The 18189-nt window shown below is 42.5% G+C and overlaps 1 protein-coding gene across 1 annotated transcript in view; it reads left to right on the top strand.

Annotated features, from left to right (window-relative positions):
• The first annotated feature begins 939 nt into the window (after positions 1-939).
• ZNF831 (zinc finger protein 831) overlaps positions 940-18189 on the top strand; it is a 34404-nt gene continuing 17154 nt past the window's right edge. The window contains exons 1-3 of the mRNA XM_006271762.4: positions 940-5220; positions 6306-6457; positions 10285-10457. Of these exons, the coding sequence (XP_006271824.1) occupies positions 958-5220; positions 6306-6457; positions 10285-10457 (4588 nt within the window). The 5' untranslated portion in view covers positions 940-957. The remainder of the gene's footprint in view (positions 5221-6305; positions 6458-10284; positions 10458-18189) is intronic.

Below are 18189 nucleotides of genomic sequence, written 5' to 3'. Positions count from 1 at the left end.
CTCTTCTTAAAATATCACACAAAATTCTACTGACGTTCTTTCGAAATGCTGTGGGTTCCAAACTACATAAAAAGATAGAGCAAACAATACCTGGCATATGCAGGGTCTCAGTAAATTAACACTAATTTTTATACTGCATGGACAACGACATGCAAAATTAATTGGCACTTCTATAGCACCTTCCTTCTGGAAAATCTCAAAGCCTTTACAACATTTTTGTAAATTGTCATAGCTCCCATGTGAGGTTTGTGAGTAATACCTGTTATAGCACAAGTGAACAAGTGTGATTCCCAAAGTGGTACTCCAATAATAGGCTATAGTACCTCTCTTAAGGCTTCCTAAAGCCTGTGCTCTATTTTTCTTTATACGTATATAAGCTCTGGTTAATTCTGGCAGAAACTTGGATGTATATGCAACTGATCTGCTGACAATTGCCCATCCAGACTAACTTGGGTAACAAAAAGATATCAAACTAATTAAAAGTAATGCTACGGAATACAGAAGTGTACACTGCTCCATATCATTTCCAATATTACTAAAGTGTTTTGATGTTGGTGTAAAGAATATCAGATTTTTAATATCTAGTCACACTTCCTAGTTACTTTTAAGGGAAGTCTTTCGTAGCCTTCTTGGTCTATAATCAACTTTTGTGTAATGCTGCTGTGTTGTATTAGCCTCCTTCTAACAAATGAGAGATGACTCCATTTCAGCGGTGAAAAAAGTGGTTCCGTTCTAAATAAGTTTTTGCGTAAAAGGTTTTGATATTCCTTAGGGATGACAGATGTTAAAAATGATATGATATTTGACGCTTGAATTGATTAGTCCAGAAGATGTTTTATTTATATGATGTCATAGCTGAATAAAATCAAGGCTTTTTAATATTCAGTGTAAGTATTTATGTTTTGTTTTTTTCTGGCAGGTAACTGAACATATGCAGAATAGCATAAAACCTTTGAAATGGAGGCACAGAAGCAGCCCTGTTCCACAGTTGCACTAGCAGACCAACCAGCTCACATCTCACCTCTTCAGGCAGCCCAGAATTCATCAACTCCTAGTCAGAGCCCTGTACTTCTTCAGCAGGAACAAGCCCTGTCTCAGACTATATACCTCAAAGCCCTTACCATACCGCTGTATCATCCTATCCAATCAGGATGCTATCAGCCAAACAACCAGCTAGCCGCTGGTGGAAGTGGTATAAACCTAGAGAATAGTAACATGCCTTTAATCCTAAACCCAGTTCTGCATTCAGAGAGGACAGATCAGTCTCAGTCAGCTCCTAAGAAACCACCAGGACATACTCTGACAATAAACATCATTAGCAGTTTGCCGGTGTTACCACCAAGCTCTTGTCCAAATGCACCTGCTGGAAGCCCAGGGAAATCCAAGAACGCTGGGAAGTACATTTGCAAACACTGTGGACGAGACTGCCTGAAGCCAAGTGTCCTTGAGAAACATATTCGCTCGCACACTGGGGAGAGGCCCTTTCCATGCACCACCTGTGGCATTGCTTTTAAGACTCAAAGTAATCTGTATAAACATCGAAGGACCCAAACACATGTCAACAATACAAGGTTGCCCTCAGAGTCTGACCATGGCACCGTGCTGGAAGAGAACGAGAGGGCAGCAGAGGGTCCAAAAGCACACGATAATGCCTGTGAAAGCCCCGGGGCAGGGGTTAGAAAAACCATGTCAGAGACCAACACCACAATGGACACTAAGAAACTTCCGCCCAGTATTTCTCTGCCGACACTCAGTGCTTCATCACTCACAGTGGAATGTCAGAGGGTAAAAGCAGACAGTCCCTATAATGCAGTGGGAAGTCAGGGTGCTCCTGAAAGAGAGGCAATGCAAGATCCCCAAAACTTATCTTCTCCAGTAGTTTCGCCAGGTAGTCGACACCACAGAAGGAAGATACAGGAACAAAGATCCCCAACAGCAAATAAGCACATTCAATTGCAAAGGCAGCAAGCAACCTATTCAGATAAGCAGTGGGACTGCAAGCCATCTGACTATAAGTTGAAGAAGTGTGAGAGCACTGACTCAGGGTATCTGTCACGCTCGGATAGTACAGAACAGCAGCTGCTGTCCTCAAGTCCTCTGCATAGTCTTTATGAACACAGCACAGAGCTGGAAAACGAAACTGCTTTCAGCAGCCTAAGGGGCGCAGCAGGAAGTGGTGCAAAACTGGATTCGGCTGAGAAAGCAACAGCCTTGATGTTAGAGAAAAAGAAGCTGGAAGAGCATATCTCAAAACTGATATCTCATAACAAAGCTGTGGTGGACGATACCCAATTAGACAATGTTAGGCCCAGAAAAACAGTCCTTTCCAAACAGGGGAGCATTGATCTGCCAATGCCTTACACGTATAAAGACTCTTTCCATTTTGATATCAGATCTCTTGATGCAAACAGGAAAAAGAACCTCTCCCTGTGCTCAGCAAAATCTACCTTTACACCCATGGAAAAATCCAAACCCCTGTTTTTTCACTCAGTTCCCACTCAGTTCTCCACAACAATTGACTGTGTGCCTGTTACACGAAGCAACTCTTTGCCATTCATAGACAGCGCAAAGATCGTGCATGAAAAAGTGAGTAGATCAAAACCACCATCTCTCTCAAAGCAGTCCCTAAATACAAGCGTTTCCAGTTTGTTGCATAGCAACAAGCTTGCTATAAGTTCAGTGGATTTTCCTAACAGCCATCCTCGAGCACTCGTCAGACAAGCAGCAGTGGATGACTTGCCACTAAGTAATGCAGGTGATAATTATTCCCCCTCCGAGGACGTACAAGGGGCGAAAAAGCCTGGAGCTGGAGGAGATGCAGTCAGCGCGAAGTGTAAGAAATCAAGTCAGAGGAAATTGAAAATGTTCTCTCAGGAAAAATGGCAGATGTACGGTGATGAAACATTTAAGAAAATATACCAAAAAATGAAGAGCAGTCAGGCCGCCAAGAAGCTGAAGCAAAAGGGAAATAAAGCTACAGATGTTACTGGCTTCATTCGTGAGCCAAAGGGGGCAGCCAGTGGTGATGGGGCTATAGATGGCAGGAGCTCCACAAGCAGGAATCTTTCCTCCCCTGTGGCCATTTCTACCCCAAGGATAAACCCCACGCAATCAGAAACCCGTCCTACTGGTAATCATACACTGCAGAGCGTTTCCTCCGAGGAGAGTGCGGGCAGCTTTACAGAACTAATGGAAACGTCACATTCAATCGAAGCTGGTAAGCAGCGTGTAATAAGCAATACTTCCCAAGAATTTAACACCAGCGAGACACACCGTCCAGGGAACTATACAGGAGGTAACAACATCTTACCAACCTCAAGCACAGGTCATGAGCTGAGGCAGGCAGCAAGTCAGTTAAGCCCTAAAATATTAGATGCTGATCATCTGCAGCTGCACAGCAATGAATTGGAAGAGCCACATCCTGTGAGAGACACCAGTGCCCTCGAAGCAGTATGTGAAACTAATTCAAATAGAGATGTGGAAAATCATAGTGGAAGAGAAAGTGCTCAGCATGCACAGACACCTTTAAGGGTACAGAGCTGCAACAGTGGTGAATCCTCCCAGGAGCTCCATGAGTTACCATCAGAGAGGAAAAAAATGAAAGTTGATGCAGTGAAGCGCAGAGAAAATGTGGCTTTAAAATCCAGTTCTAGCCCTAATAGTAGAAGTCATGTCATCGGTGAAACAGTGAGTTTGAGAGAACATTATAGTATCCCTGATGCTACTTCCCCTACTTCAATAAAACACTCAGTTAAAGAAAAAGAATTAAGTGCAAGAGTTAATGAATCAGTCTACAGAGCTGAAGGCATGCAATGTGAGAAAAAAGTCAAACCCCACAGAGAACCCACAGATAATGTGAATCATCTTACACATTCAGCAGGGGTCTCAACAACCTCCTTTAGTGAATTCCTGGCACCTGAATTAAAGGGGAATAACTGCATTTCTTTTGCTTTACATAAGCTGACAAATACAAGGATCAAAACATGTCTCGTTACAACAGGACCACTTCAAAGTGGTCACGATGCTGGCATATCTTCCAAAATTCAACATCTGCAGTCTAGTCCAGTAACTCCACTCCTACAGAAAAATGCATTTTCACCAAAGTATGTCCTTAAATTGCCACAAGACAGGAGCGCTGCAGACCTGACGTTTACACTGAGACCAGAGCAGAAGACTGCACCCTGTACTTCTTCGCCAGTCACCTTGACCAAACCTTCCTGCGCTGTTGACAGCAGGTCGCTCAGTCCTGATCCTGGCAATCTGGTTTTGTCTCCTTTAGCATTTGAACTGAGGCACGAGGCCCGCAGAGAAGGGCATAGATGGAACGTACAAGCAAACTGGAAGGCACCAATCTTTTGCTTGCCAACCGATCCAGAAAGGACAAATAGCCCAACCAAAGCAGATGACAGCTTTGATAACCAAAGCTCAAGGCAGAAAGAAATTATGGAAGACACTTGGAGAGAGAGAGAGAGCAAAGATAACTTAAGTGATCAAAGGCAAGCGGAGGAGAAGAAGATAAGCACAACTACTTGCTCTGCACAGACTTCAGTGACGAAAGTCTGCTTTGCTTCTATGTATACAGGTAGCTTTTTCATATCTACAGACATCAAAGGAGAAAATCGGGTTTTACGCCATCTTCACTCAGGAAGAAACTCTTTAATAATGACATCAGCAGGCAGAGGGCCAGCTCCTCGTGAGGACAACGAACTGACTATCAAGGGATGGGATGAAGACAGTAGCTCTTGCTGTGTCCGTAAAGACGCTTCCCCAAAACTTCAGGACATAGAGCATTCGACGTGTTCAGTGGACAACTTCAATTATTACTGCCATTCCTTCGGCACTTTTTACTGTCACACCCTCAGCCATCATTCGAAAGAACTCTCTACACGGCCTCAAAATAGTTTGACTTGTTACTCAGGAAACACAAGGGTCTCAAACACAAAGGGCTCCTTCCCATCACTAAACGCCGAGCCTCGATTAACTTGGTGTTGTTTAACCAGAAGCCTGCCTCTGCCCGCTGAGCAAAAGGAGAAGGCAGACTCTGCATACTCGTCCTTACACATCTGTAAGAATATTTCTGGCAACGAAGGCACCTTGTCAAAATGTGACTTTTCTTTTTTCAAAATGAAAAATGTTAGCAAGACTATGACCTATGGCTTGACAAACAGGAATTTAAAATCTCTGGTTTCCTCCTTTTCACAGGGCCAGCAGATACACAAGGTAATTTTGTTAATACTGTCCCCTATCACAGATCAAGGGTATAACTGGCTAAGCACATTCTTTAATTAGTAAAATGGAAAAGTAAAGGTTAAGATATATTCTCTTATTACAGCAGGCATGTCAATCCTATTGTACCTCAGATTACTGGGCACTTTTAATTAATCCACTTCTGACTACTAAAGAAAAAAGTGCCTACATTAGTCTCCCAAAATAGGCATGTGTGGGCACATGCAGATGACCATGGATACAAAATTCAAAAGTGCATGAATAAAGTACACTTAGCTACTCATACTGTGCATAAAACATGCATATTTTGTGGCAATAATTAAATTTCTGTTGCTTGGAAATTTGGCCTGAAAAAATCTGTTTACCGGAGAAGCATGCTTTATCTTATATTTGTACCTGCATTCATTGCAATATAGTCTTATATTCCAGCATGTAGTTTCCTGTTTTCATTTTAAAATTAATTTTGTATTATTGTAGCACTTGTGAACCTCAAGCAATCAAGGCCTCATAGTGTTTGGTCATTTACAAAGAAAAGAGACAGACTGTACCAGAGCGTGCTTTTCTTAAGACATGATATACAAGTGAATGTCTTTCATGAGGATGGATTGGGATCTTAACAAAGACACTTGTGTTTGTACAGTGTAAAATGTTTTTGAAGGTTTGGGGATTTTTTTAGCTGAAGTGAAACTAATACATTTAGTTATATACCGCTACTAGAATAGTTGGAAAAGGAGAATCCAGATGTATGGGCCTTTTTTTTTTGTTTGTTTTTTTACTATGGGCCTATAAAACAGCAGCTTGTTTTATTTTCAGTTTTAGTAAATATATTTTTAATTTAGTTAGTTATTTTTACAGTACAGTAATTTCAATTGCAGAGCAATGCGAGTAATGGTGCGTTTAAAATAGGCATACTTTTTAAAGTCCGGAAGGAATTTACCAGCATGAGATCATAAATGTGCTGTTAAATTTAGAGCCTATACTATTTAACAGCATTCCATAAAACAGCTGATTTCTATAACTCACTCAGAAATTATCACAGACCTTGCACTGTACAAGCATAATTTTCTTAATCTTCTCAGCAATCCAGTTCAACAGCTGGCAGTGATGATGCATTAGAAAATATCTCTGAGGAAAAGAAGAAAGAACTACTTTGCAGAAGAAGGGAAAAGCTCACAACAAACAAATCCAAGAGGAGCCATAAACGAAAAAAAATGAAAATCAACCAAAAATGGTAAGGAATGTGGTTTTCAGCTTTGTTAGTAACAGGCATAATTTCATTAGTACAGTTCAGAGACCAAAAGAGCACCCCTAAAATGCAGCTTAGCCCACGTGCAGGGGAGCTGGACCCGCTCCAACTGGTAACAACTATGAAACCAAAAATAATGAGAAAATCACGTGGAGCTGGTTACTGCAGTAATGCAGTGCTGTGCTCTGGAAAAACTTACTATCATTTTAAATATCACTTATTCCATAAGCACTAAGCAGAGCTTTCTAGGCACATCATAAGTAGGGATCTACTTAATTTGCAGAAAATGCAAAATCCAGATCTGTCTCCAAAATTAACAAAAGAACACCCCCAAACAAAAATAAAATGCTGGCTTCCCAGTGGGAACTAGCAGTCCTCACTACCAGGAGGGGAAGGCAAAGCTGGTGGGGTGGCATGAAGAACAATAGACAAGAGAGCTGCTGCCCATATGTCCCTCCTCCCCCGGCCGGGGCCTCTCCTCCAATCAGCTCTGAGGGGTGGAGCTGCATGAAGGGCAGCCAGCAATCCAGATGGCAGCCACCCCTTGTCTATCTTCCCCCCTGGGGCCACTCCGCCAATTGGCACTCAGGGGCGGGGCCAGTGTGAAATGACTGCGGAATGAGAACTTTATGCCATGATCAACCCGTGAAAATTGGTGAGTCCCCCCCCCCGATTCAGGTAGACCCACTAATCAGAAGTGTGTCACTGAAGAGGGAAGCCTTTTCAGTGGGTGCTTACAGTCCTTTGAAGTTTACAATTTGAAGAGGACACAAAGGAATCAACATTTGCTTTTGCCTGGGGTGACTAAAACATTGAATCTTTTGTTCTCTCTTAATTTGAAGTACACCTCAGAGTTACAAAAAACAACACTGTTAAATAGATATAGAAAAAACCTAGAACTCTTGGTTCCAAAATGATACCTTTTATTAGACCAAAATGATAAAAAGTATCATTTGGGAACCAAGAATCAATTTTTTTGTATGTCTTCACATCTCAGACCAACACGGCTACCAAGTACACCCCTGACACTATTAATTAGGTCTTATTTGATATTTTCATGTTGCTCCTTTTTTTGTTTTGATGGATGTTGCTCACAAAGCCACTGTATGGTCAAAAACTGTGCTTGTGTACAATATAATTTAGGTCCAGCTGCACTGAGCCCAATCCATTGCTGTCACAAATGAAGGAAAGGACCCCTTGTCTGGGTCAAGAAAAGAGCTACGTAGCCATGTCTACAAGAGATGCTTACTGCGCAGTAGTCATAAGTTATTGCACAGTCAGCGTCACGAAACAGCTGTTTATAGGCATGACCGGGCAGTGACTCCAATTACCATGCAGTCATTTAGTACTTGTTTATACAGGTACTAAAAGACTGCTCAGTAATGATCGCACACTCAGCATCTTGTCTAGATGTGGCCTATCTTGTCTTAAAAGAACAGCATTTATTACCAGAGTAAGGAAGGCCTGTTTGCTTTTTTTGAGCCAGATTTAGTCCGAGTGTATGTGGGCACAGCTCCAGAGTCTTCAGAGGAGTTATGTCTGTTTATATAACGGGTTAAATTTGTTCCTGGAGGGGCCAGAATCTCCAGGATAAATGGTAAAAAGCAGTGTTCAAGACAGAGAGCCCTATTCAAATATAATGCTACTATAGCATCAGTAAATGGATGAGCCAGGGTAGGTGAGGGTAGGTTCATGTAACTTAAACTGGGGAGGATAGGTAGCAAGAACAGCAACCAACTGAAGCGTGTAAGAAGGGGTACACCACAGCTACAAAGATCTGCCCAAGAGCCCTTATTTGAAGGAAACCAGTCAGATGATAAACTGTTGACCCCAGAGCTACCAATTTGATTTTTCTCCCCAAAATCTAACCTGGACTATTATTGGGCATGCCCACATCCTGGCCAAATCATTGCTAATGTAAATGCACCTATGGGCTCAATCTTGTGCTGTGTTTGTGCAGTCATGCAAAAACCCACTGAATTCAAATCATTGGGTCCTGTGCCTAGGGACAAGTCTCCAGCACAAAGTGGGGTTAGGGCCTCAGTTCTCACCTCTGTCATCCTGAAGGTGGAAAAAGCCATACTGACTTTAAGAGGAATTTGAAGGTGTAGGATCAGGCCCTCGGAGGGGGAATTACCCGCTCTGTAGGTGGAAGTTCTTTCCCTGGCACCCTTCTGTCCATTTTCAGAAACTCACATGACTTTTTTCAGTTCCTGTTTATCAGGCAGTTTTCTCTTTCAGAGGAAATGAATTACTGGTGCAAAGGTTCTCCACAGCACTGTAAATTGTCACGCATGATTGTTTTTCTGATAGGACAGACACACTTCATGACAAACTGTAAGATGCTAAGAAAAGCAACAGACTCATGGTACCTCACTTACATAAAAGCAAAAGGGCTCCCTTCTGATAAATTGAAAAGGAAAGCACAGATTTAAGTCCAAACTGAACATAAATATAAAACTGATTCCATTTTCATAAACTGAAGTTTCAAATTGATGTGAAGAAAAATGAATTTGTGGACTAGTGTCACAGCTGTGGACTAGCAGGAACATAGAGCCCAGAAAGGATGTTGTGGGGTTCTCTCTCTCTTTCTCTCTTTTTAATTAATCTTTTCCATTGTTTGATTCTTTAGTTATTTTGGTCTGTGTGGAACTTATTATATGGACAAATAAGCCATTTAAAAAAAAGACTACATTACTAAAATGCTGTTGACAATATTGGCCAAATCCTCTACTCCCTAACTCAGCTGACAAGAACTCTGTGTCTTGCTGTAGCTCTGCAGAGCAGGACCTTAAGTCAACAAGTGGAGACTGGACTGTTTGGGATGCCCACTTAAATCACACATGGACATCAGGGAGGGTGTTTTACCCCACAATTTTAAATAAGATTTAATTGTTAAGAAAGTAAAACAAGACCAGAGGGGGAAAAAATGAAATGAATGAGTCAAAATGTCTTTAAAAGAGACAAACTTGTACCTACGGCTTTCTTTTTGTGGATAGTCATACTGTTGTGCAGATCATACTGGCTTTGAAAAGGAAGTAAGAGGTACATCTGAAGCTAGCATATGCAGGACAACTGCTGACAGATTCAAACAACAATAAGGTTGTGTCACAAATGGCCAACAGCTCAGAAATCTGAAGTCAAAGATAGGCCTGGCTCAACAGAGATTTATGTGCAATTTATATGAATTTTTTTTTCATGTAAAACTACAAGGAGAAGGGCCTCAGATAGTGTAAATCCACAGATCTCTATTACTGGGGCTATGCTGATTTCTATCAGCTGAAGGTCTAGATCAGAAACCTCAAAATACACATAATCCTTTCTACCCCGGCTTACAGTCCCTGGTCCTGGTACTGTTTATGCATTTTACATTAAAATCACTGGATAAAAAGTAGACTCTTCTTATGAGCAGGAAAGGAACCAAGACTCCTTGCAGCTGGCTGTTCTGATATCCTGGCTGATGGCCACAACTGTGAGTCTTCTGGAGGGCTTTGAGAAATTTTCTTTCAATGGATCTCATAATGAAATCAATCAGCATCCTTTGCTGGTAGGAGGAAAATTCCCATCAACATCAGTAAAAGGAAGAACTTCAGGATTTGGGCCTGTCATTAGAGATCTCAACAGAGGATCTTTTGTGGTATTCATAAAAATAACATGTGGTCACCTCACTGTAGCCAGCCCTTCTATAATCCAGTTTCCATCGAAGTGAAATTAAACTGCAGTTGTGACATTACTTTACCAATGCTGCTATAAATCAGGACTTCTCCCAGCACCATTTCTTGTTTTTTTGAGAAATATTGTTTACAATGCAGGTACAAAGGCAGCCAAAGGCATGAATATGCTCAACTGAAGCCTAGCAGGCTAAGCAAGGAACACCGGCTTCCAAACAGGTCACTGGATCCTGTGAAAATGCACCACCTGGCACGAACATATGCTAGCCTCGATCAGTCTGAGAAACACCCGTCTCCTGCATCACACTTCCAAGGTAAGGTTATCCTGTATCCTGTAATATTCTTTGATGAATTTTTAATGTTAACTGACTTATCTGATACATGTTTCAAATGGGCCTGCAAAGAAACTTCCCCCTTGTACTGTGTTCTTGGAACCATTAAAGCAAACTATGGTTTTCAAACTGAATGCATATAACAATTTGCAAATATCTATCTATCTATCTATCTATCTATCTATCTATCTATCTATCTATCTATCTATCTATCTAATACATGTATCTTCTGGGTACCCATCTTACCTTGAATATCTGGCTTCAGGCATCTCTCTTATTTTTTGGACAGGCAGAGAAAGGAATCTCTCATTAATGACCTTCCTTTTGTGTGGACAGTTAATAATTATGCATGGCTACATTCCATGGTACTTAATATTAAACTCTGTAGGTTTAGTTGTGTGTAACAACTTCAGCCTATGGACATTTTATACTATCAGCTGCCAAAATATACTACAGGAATAACCTTCTATTTTTCTGCCTCATCTTTCACTCACTTTTGTCTGGATATTTGGGCCTATTTTGTATGGAGAAGCAGGGAGTTGAGATTTCAATGTTGGATATCACGACTTTTAAGTTATGATTTGATCCTTTTCTTACTTTGGGCTTTGTTTCTGAGAAGTGATGTGCATTCTTCACTCCTATTTGCCTTAGTGAAAGCTGAGGCTGCCTAGCCTTGAGGTAGTTATGTTTGTAGATTGTCACTGCATAGGCAAGGACCATATTTTCAGTTTACATCAGGGTGGGCAATTATTTAGGCCCAAGGGCCACTTAGGGAGTTTTGATGAGCTGTTACAGGCCAGGTGAGCAGCACCCTCCTCCCCTCATGCCCTGCCACACTGGGTCAACACCCTTCCCCCTGGCACTGCTCATGAAAGCTCCTTAAGTAGTTTTGCTCTGCACTTGGCTGAGCAGGGAGCAGCATCAGGGAGCAGCACCCAGGAGTGGGCCGGGTGGGTGGTGCTGGGGCTGGGATCTTGGGGCCATGAGAGCGTGGGGTTGGGGCCCAGGGCAGAGCTATGATCTGCGTGCCCCTATGATGGGCACTGGTTCCATGGGCAGGGGTGTGCAAGGTGCAGATCGTAGCTCTACCTTGGGTCCCAGCCCCATACTGTCACCACTTTGCGATCTCGAGGTCTCCTTGGAGTCTGGCTGGGACCTTCCCAGGCAGGCTGCATGGCCAGGTGGATGAGATGGGGCTGCCGGCGGGCAGAGAGTTGCACCTAGGACAAGGATGGGTGAGAGGGGCTGGGATCTTGGGTTTCTAACCATTCAGACAGCAAGACATTTGAATGACTTTTTGTCTCTGGAAAGTGCTTCAATTTGGTGAGAGATTCACCAAATTGAATCCAGGCTTGTATCATGGACCAAACTGTGGGATGACTGTCTTGTCAGCTCTTTTCTTGACTGATGGAGGAAACAGAGTAGCTCCTGTTACTTTAAGGAGGGAAACTGCAATAAACAGGGCACAGGCAGCTGTATATAGGCCAGATACAAGAGGGAAAGCAGCAGACAAATACTGCTGCCTGGGCAGGGGGCTGCTTATTAGAGTAAAGGGGTGCACCTGCAGCCTGGTCAGGAGTACTCTACCCAGGGTGAGTTGGCTGCAGGGCAATAGGCAGCATAGGACAAGAGGTTATTATGACTCCCTACCCAGGTAATAGGCTAGTACAGGGGTGGGAATTATTTGGGCTGGCATGGCTGTTAATGGGTTTTGGTGACCTGTGGAGCCCACACTTCTTTCTCTCTCTCTTTCTCCACACCCCATTCCCCCCCACCTTTCTCCTCCCTCCCGGGGCTGCGACTAGCACAGAAGCCTGAACCCACCCGCAGCTGTAGCACACCCTGTCCACCCCCCTGAGTACAGACCTGGCAGCTGCCAGCCATGTCCACAACTGCCCAAACGTGGCTGACAGCTTCTGGGTCACGGCTCCAGGCACAGGGGGGAGGAAGCGGGGTGTCCTACAGTTGTAGGTTATGTAGGTGTGGAAGCCTGAACCCACTTGCAGCTGTAGCATCCTTTCCTCCATTCCTGTGCCCAGAGCCCTGACCTACAAGCTGCCAGTCACATTTGGGTAGCTGTGGATGTGGCTGGCTGCTGCCAGATCCAGACTCATCTGGGTTGGGGGGGATGTGGTGCTGAAGCTTCAGGGAGGTTCATGAGCCTGCTTCTATGCTGATCTCAGCCCCAGCCACAGCTCAGAGAGAGAGAGAGCCCAGCACGCTGGAAGCAGTCCTGATTGCTTGGCATTACATGGCTGCTGGAGACGCTGTCTGCCTGCAAGCTGGATTCACCCACTTGGCCCCCAAGGACCAGAACCAATCAGTTGGTGGGCTGGATCTGGCTTGCGGGCCATATTTTCCCCATACATGGTTTATGAACTGATGAAGTTACATAAATAAAAATTTCCTTTTGTTTTCCAAGACACTGCTTGTTTAATGTCATTCCTCTTTCTGACCTGATTTAGGGCTCATTTACATTGCCTGAGGCTGAGCTGGGGTAGACAGCATCTGGAGACAGAGTTTAATTCTTCTCTCTGCTTTTAAACAATTGCTGAAATGTGTGTAGATGAGATTCGAATAATGCTGATTGTGTTGTGCATGGACATAAGGGCTCTTGAATATTGAGAAAGCGTTCCAGGAAGGATATTCCTACAACTCAAATTCATCCTTGGTACACTTACTCCTCTTTTGTTGCCACATTGACATTATTTATTACCATATCTTCTCACATACAATGCACCCCCGGTTATATCATGTACCTTGTTTCTGGAGGGCAAAATGTAGACATTTTTTTTTTCCAGAGTCATGGTCATCTGTGTGTCATAGAGTAAGTCTTCCTGGGAATACAGTGTCCAGAAAATATGGCACCAGGAAGTTCCTGGTATCAGCTGCCTGATCTAGACTGTCTCGTAGTCCACTTCCGAGACACGCTGTGTTCCCAGGATGACTTAGTCTGTGACACCCAAGGTTAGGCTGCAGACCCTTGCAGAGGCAATAGCAAGACTGTTAGTTCTTTATTGTAAGTAGTTATTTAGATAAATATGTACAGTTCCTGTACATAAAGTGTTGTTTCCACATCACAAGCATCATCAAGATGCTACCAGCAGCACACTTGGCGTGTTAGGTAGAAGCTACAGTGCTCAGCACATAATTATGGCTGAGACAGGGTTAAAATGGGACTCTGCTGTCTTGACAGCTGCATGGCCTGCACAGTATCTCCAGGCTTGCTTCTTTTCCAGTGGAAAAAAATGGCTTCCTTGCTTAAAACATAGCCATTCACTTGGGGGGGGCTGATTTTTGGGGGAAAATGTGTGTTATACATGAGAAAATATGTTATAGTGTTGCAGGGGGCTCAACGTGTAGCAGGTCATTTCCAAAAAGAAATAAAGCATAATGCTTGTGTATGTTCTAGTTCTATCCTTGTCACCATGGTATCAGAGTTCTCTGCTCCAAAGAGTTTACAGACCAAAGAGTGAAGGCATACAAACAGCAGAGATTAGAAACAGTGATCCCAGTCACACTTGGCTATGCCTTAGGCTAAATGGACATCAGTTAGATTCTGTGTCTTCAGGATGTCAGAAGCAAGTCTTCAGAAAGGATCTAGTTATGAGAATGCCAACTTGTGAATGAACCCAGGGTGGGTGTACTAGTACTCTCTTAGTACTCAGCCTTCCCACGGTGCCCAAGGGGAAACTTAAATATATTGCACTTCCTGATTTTAATGATTTGCAGTGATCTGACTGTGGCACAACTTTTCTAGGTTACTGAGTTCTGCATTTCAATTGGGTTATGCTGGAGATACTCTTTGGGAAGCTATTGCTGTTTTGACATCCAGACAGACACTTCTGAAATATTTCCCTGTTTATGCCCTTTGGGACACAACTGAAAGTGGGTGGAAAAGTTGTTGGCATCTGCCAGTCTGCTGTCATCTTCTGCTCTTCTTGTTAAGATCCCTGTCACTGACTGAACACCCCCTTGGGCAATCCAAGGTTTCTGAGCTGTGCAGGATTCTGTGGCTTGCTTCTTTTACTGGTTATCCCTGTACTATAACTAGAGATTCAGAGAAAATCACAGATTGTCAAAATGTTTGTGCTTATATTTAAAGCTTTCTGCATACTGGTTCCTCATGGTCATCAACATCTCTTGTCCAGTGCTGTTCCTGGTTAATTTTTCTAGGGTTAATTATATCGTTCTTAAATAACTTACTTTAGAACACTCTTATGTTGTATCTGTTAAGTATCAAAAATGCAAGAGGCAAGGATATTTGGGGGGGTTTATCATTTATTGGACCAACCACATGGTTGGGAGAAATTTTAGATAAGCTTTTGGGCACAAAGTGCCCTTCCTCAGGTCACTGATTAAGATTTAAGCTTCTAGGGACAAAGACCCTATTTTTTAATTCTGTTTGTACACCATTTAGCACAATGGCGCCTGCTTGTTGACTGGGGCTCCCAGTGACTACAGCATTAATGTGGTTAACAGCGCAAAACTAGATCATAAGATGTTTCCTTTCATGATATCTTACTGCTTAAACTTAGGGCCTGATCCAAAGCCCAGTGAAAGTCAATGCAAGTCTTTTTGTCAGCTTTGGATTAGGTCCTGCATACATAACACCTGGATTTTGACCCATGGAACTGAAATAGTTAAGTTCACACCAACCTTATCGTAAGAAATTACAATACAAGCTTTTAACAAGTACAAAAATGATTCAGATTGACTTTTTCCATGATTGTGATTTTGGCATGTTCTCAAATTCTAAAAACAGGGACAGGATCTTGCATGAAGCATTTTTACAACTTTTATATTAATACTGAAAATAGGAGTGGATAAAGCTACAAAAAAAAAAGATTCAAAGGGTCATTTCTGTTCTGACTGGTAAGTAATAACAACAGGAGATGAGACTCTCCTGTGAAACCCCCTTCAGTGCTCCCTGAGTGGAGATGTGAAGGCCTAGAAAAAAATAAGAAACATTCAGGAAAAAAATGTATTTTCCCCCATTTTTTTCCATGAAAAACTGAAAAAAACCTCTTCTGAAATATTTTCTTTTAGAGTGATGAATGAAATACTTTTTAAGATGAGGTTTTCAAATATTGTTTGTTACAGCTGCTCTTTACTCTCTCAGGATGTTTTCCAATAACTGTGTACTATGACAATGTTTTATGTAATCTACCGTTTTATGTAATCTACAGTATTAGATCATTACAATTCCTTTATATGCTAGATATAATACCTCTCTCAAATGCAAGATGCAGTTCTTTCCCCAGAGGGCGCTGCCATCGGCACAGGAGGAGGAAGGAAGGATCCAGGGCCTTTTTTGCTTGTGTATTTCTGCACTGCTTGCAGCCTTCCTTCCTCTGATGACCTTTGATCTAAAGTTTGGTGGAAATCGAGTAATCTGTCCTCCTCCTGAGTCCTGACTAGGTCCCTCACCCTGGTCACCTCTCCCCTCAAAGGACTGGGAGTAGACACTGGCAGCTCCCTGCTACAGGGCAACAAGAAGCTTATCGCCCTTCTTGGTTGTGTGAAGAAGCTGCTGAAGTCCTGTTATGGGTAGCAAAGCCTCAAAGGAAAAAGAAACCTCAAGATTTTGGTGGTGGAATGGAAGCTGCCTCCTCCTGGACCCTGTGACCGTGAGAGCCACAGAAGTGCCTAACAAACTGCATCTAGCAACACAAAGGAATTGAAAGTAGACTTCTCGTTTATTGAAAGGTAAGAGCTCTTTGAGTTCAGTATATTAAACAATATTTTCAGTTAGTACATTTTCATAATTTATGTAATTCATAATGGAGTTCCTAACAAGCTGATGCTTGCTTTCTGAGCAAGTCACCCTCTACCCTTACCCAGCACTGTACCTAGGGTTCTGGTGGGCCCGGATGAACTTTTAGTATTGGGCCCCTCTTCGCCAGAGATGATAATAATAATAATAATAATAACAACTATTTTCGGGCCCCTTTTCTGTCCGGGCCCCAGGTGACTGCACGGTTCGCCCATGCCTGTGTTCGGCTCTGCCCATAACTTAGCACAGAGGTGAGGTCTGAGGGAAGGGTGGTTCACAGTTATCTTACTGAGGAGGGCTCCCCTCCATTGATTACTAAATTTTTCACATGCTGTATCTTACTGTTTATATATGTCACCTAGCTATTAAATTACTTATTTCTTCTTTTTCCTTCAGCAACATGGTGTGACCATCTTCTAATGTATGGAAGCATTTCCACACTGCAACTGCAAGCCATTCTGAAAGAGACCCGTGTTTTGCAAATACTGCAATAATGCAATGTGTGTACAAAAAAATCAACAAAGCACTCTGTTTTGCAGTAATTACTGATGGGTGGACAAATCTACAGGGAGAAGGAATCATAAACTTTGTGATAACAACACCTCAACCAGTTTTTTTTTTTATAAAAGCATTGAAACAGGAGAAAACAGACATAGTGCAAAGTATATCAGTAGTAAAATATGTGAAATTCTACAGAAAATTGAGAGTCCTGTAGTCAGATTGCTGACTGACAACACAAGTAATATGAAAGCATCATGGGAGATCATAATGGACAAACATTCACATATTACTGCAAGAGGATGTGCTTCCCATGGCCTAAACTTGCTTCTAAAAGATTTCATGAAGTTGGACAATCTGCAAAAGATCTATAATACAGCAAAAAAAGTTATACAATACGTAAAATTTACTCCTATCGTAGCCGCGATCTTTAAGAAGAAGGAAGAAAAGAATGGGAAGAATAAAATGCTGACATTCAAACTTTGTAGTAAAGCTGGGTGGGGTAGGGTGGTGATCTCATTTGAAAGTTCACTGAAAAAACAAACAAGCTCTTCAATAAACAGTTATAATTGAAGATATTAAAAGAGCCTGAAGCATAAGGAACACTGTACTTGATGAGGATGTCTTCTGGGTCCGGCTGCATAATCCCCTGAGGTTTCTAAAGCCAATTTCTTCAGCAATTACTGCATCTGAGTCAGACAGTGCGTTTTTGTCAGGCATTCCTTACCTAATAGCCCAGATAAAATCAACTGTGTTTGACAGTGTAAGTATATCTCCACTTATGAGTATAGAAGAAGGAAAAGTGGAAGACTTCACAGGCAGGATTAATTTTGTTGCCAGCCTATTCACGCTGCTACAAATCTTTTGGATCCACAATTCAAAGGTAGAAATGTTTGTAATGACAGCATTGCTACTGCATTTGACTGGATAACAAAACAAGCAACACACTTAGGGCTTGATGTTGGCAAGATACTTGCAAATGTTGCAGAATACAGAACATGGTCAGGTATTTGGGCCAGGAGTGCAATCTGGGACTCTATCAAGTATAGCTCCTGAAACATGGTGGCAAGGCCTTTGTACAACACACCCTCTGACTCCACTTGCTTCTTGCCTTCTTCATAGATTTAATTTATTTCATAGATGTTAGGGCTAGAAGAGACCTCAAGAGATCATCGGGGTCCAGGCCCCTGCCCACAGGGCAGGAAGTCAGCTGGGGTCAGATCACCCCAGCAAGATAAGCATCCAAGTGTTTCTGAAAGGTATCCAGAGTAGATGCTTGCACCACTTCTCAGGGAAGTCTATTCCAGACTCTGGAGGCTCAGACGGTAAAGAAGTTTTTCCTTATGTCCAGTCTAAAACGGTCTTCCAGCAATTTGTGACAATTAGACCTTGTCTTCCCTTGTGGGTGCCCTCATGAGCAGATGTTCTCCCAGTTCCTGA

Source organism: Alligator mississippiensis, chromosome 9 (assembly GCF_030867095.1).
Source record: "Alligator mississippiensis isolate rAllMis1 chromosome 9, rAllMis1, whole genome shotgun sequence".
Taxonomy (NCBI): Eukaryota; Metazoa; Chordata; order Crocodylia; family Alligatoridae; genus Alligator; species Alligator mississippiensis.
The sequence above is the reverse complement of the archived record's forward strand: the minus strand, read 5'-3'. Positions and strand labels throughout refer to the sequence as shown.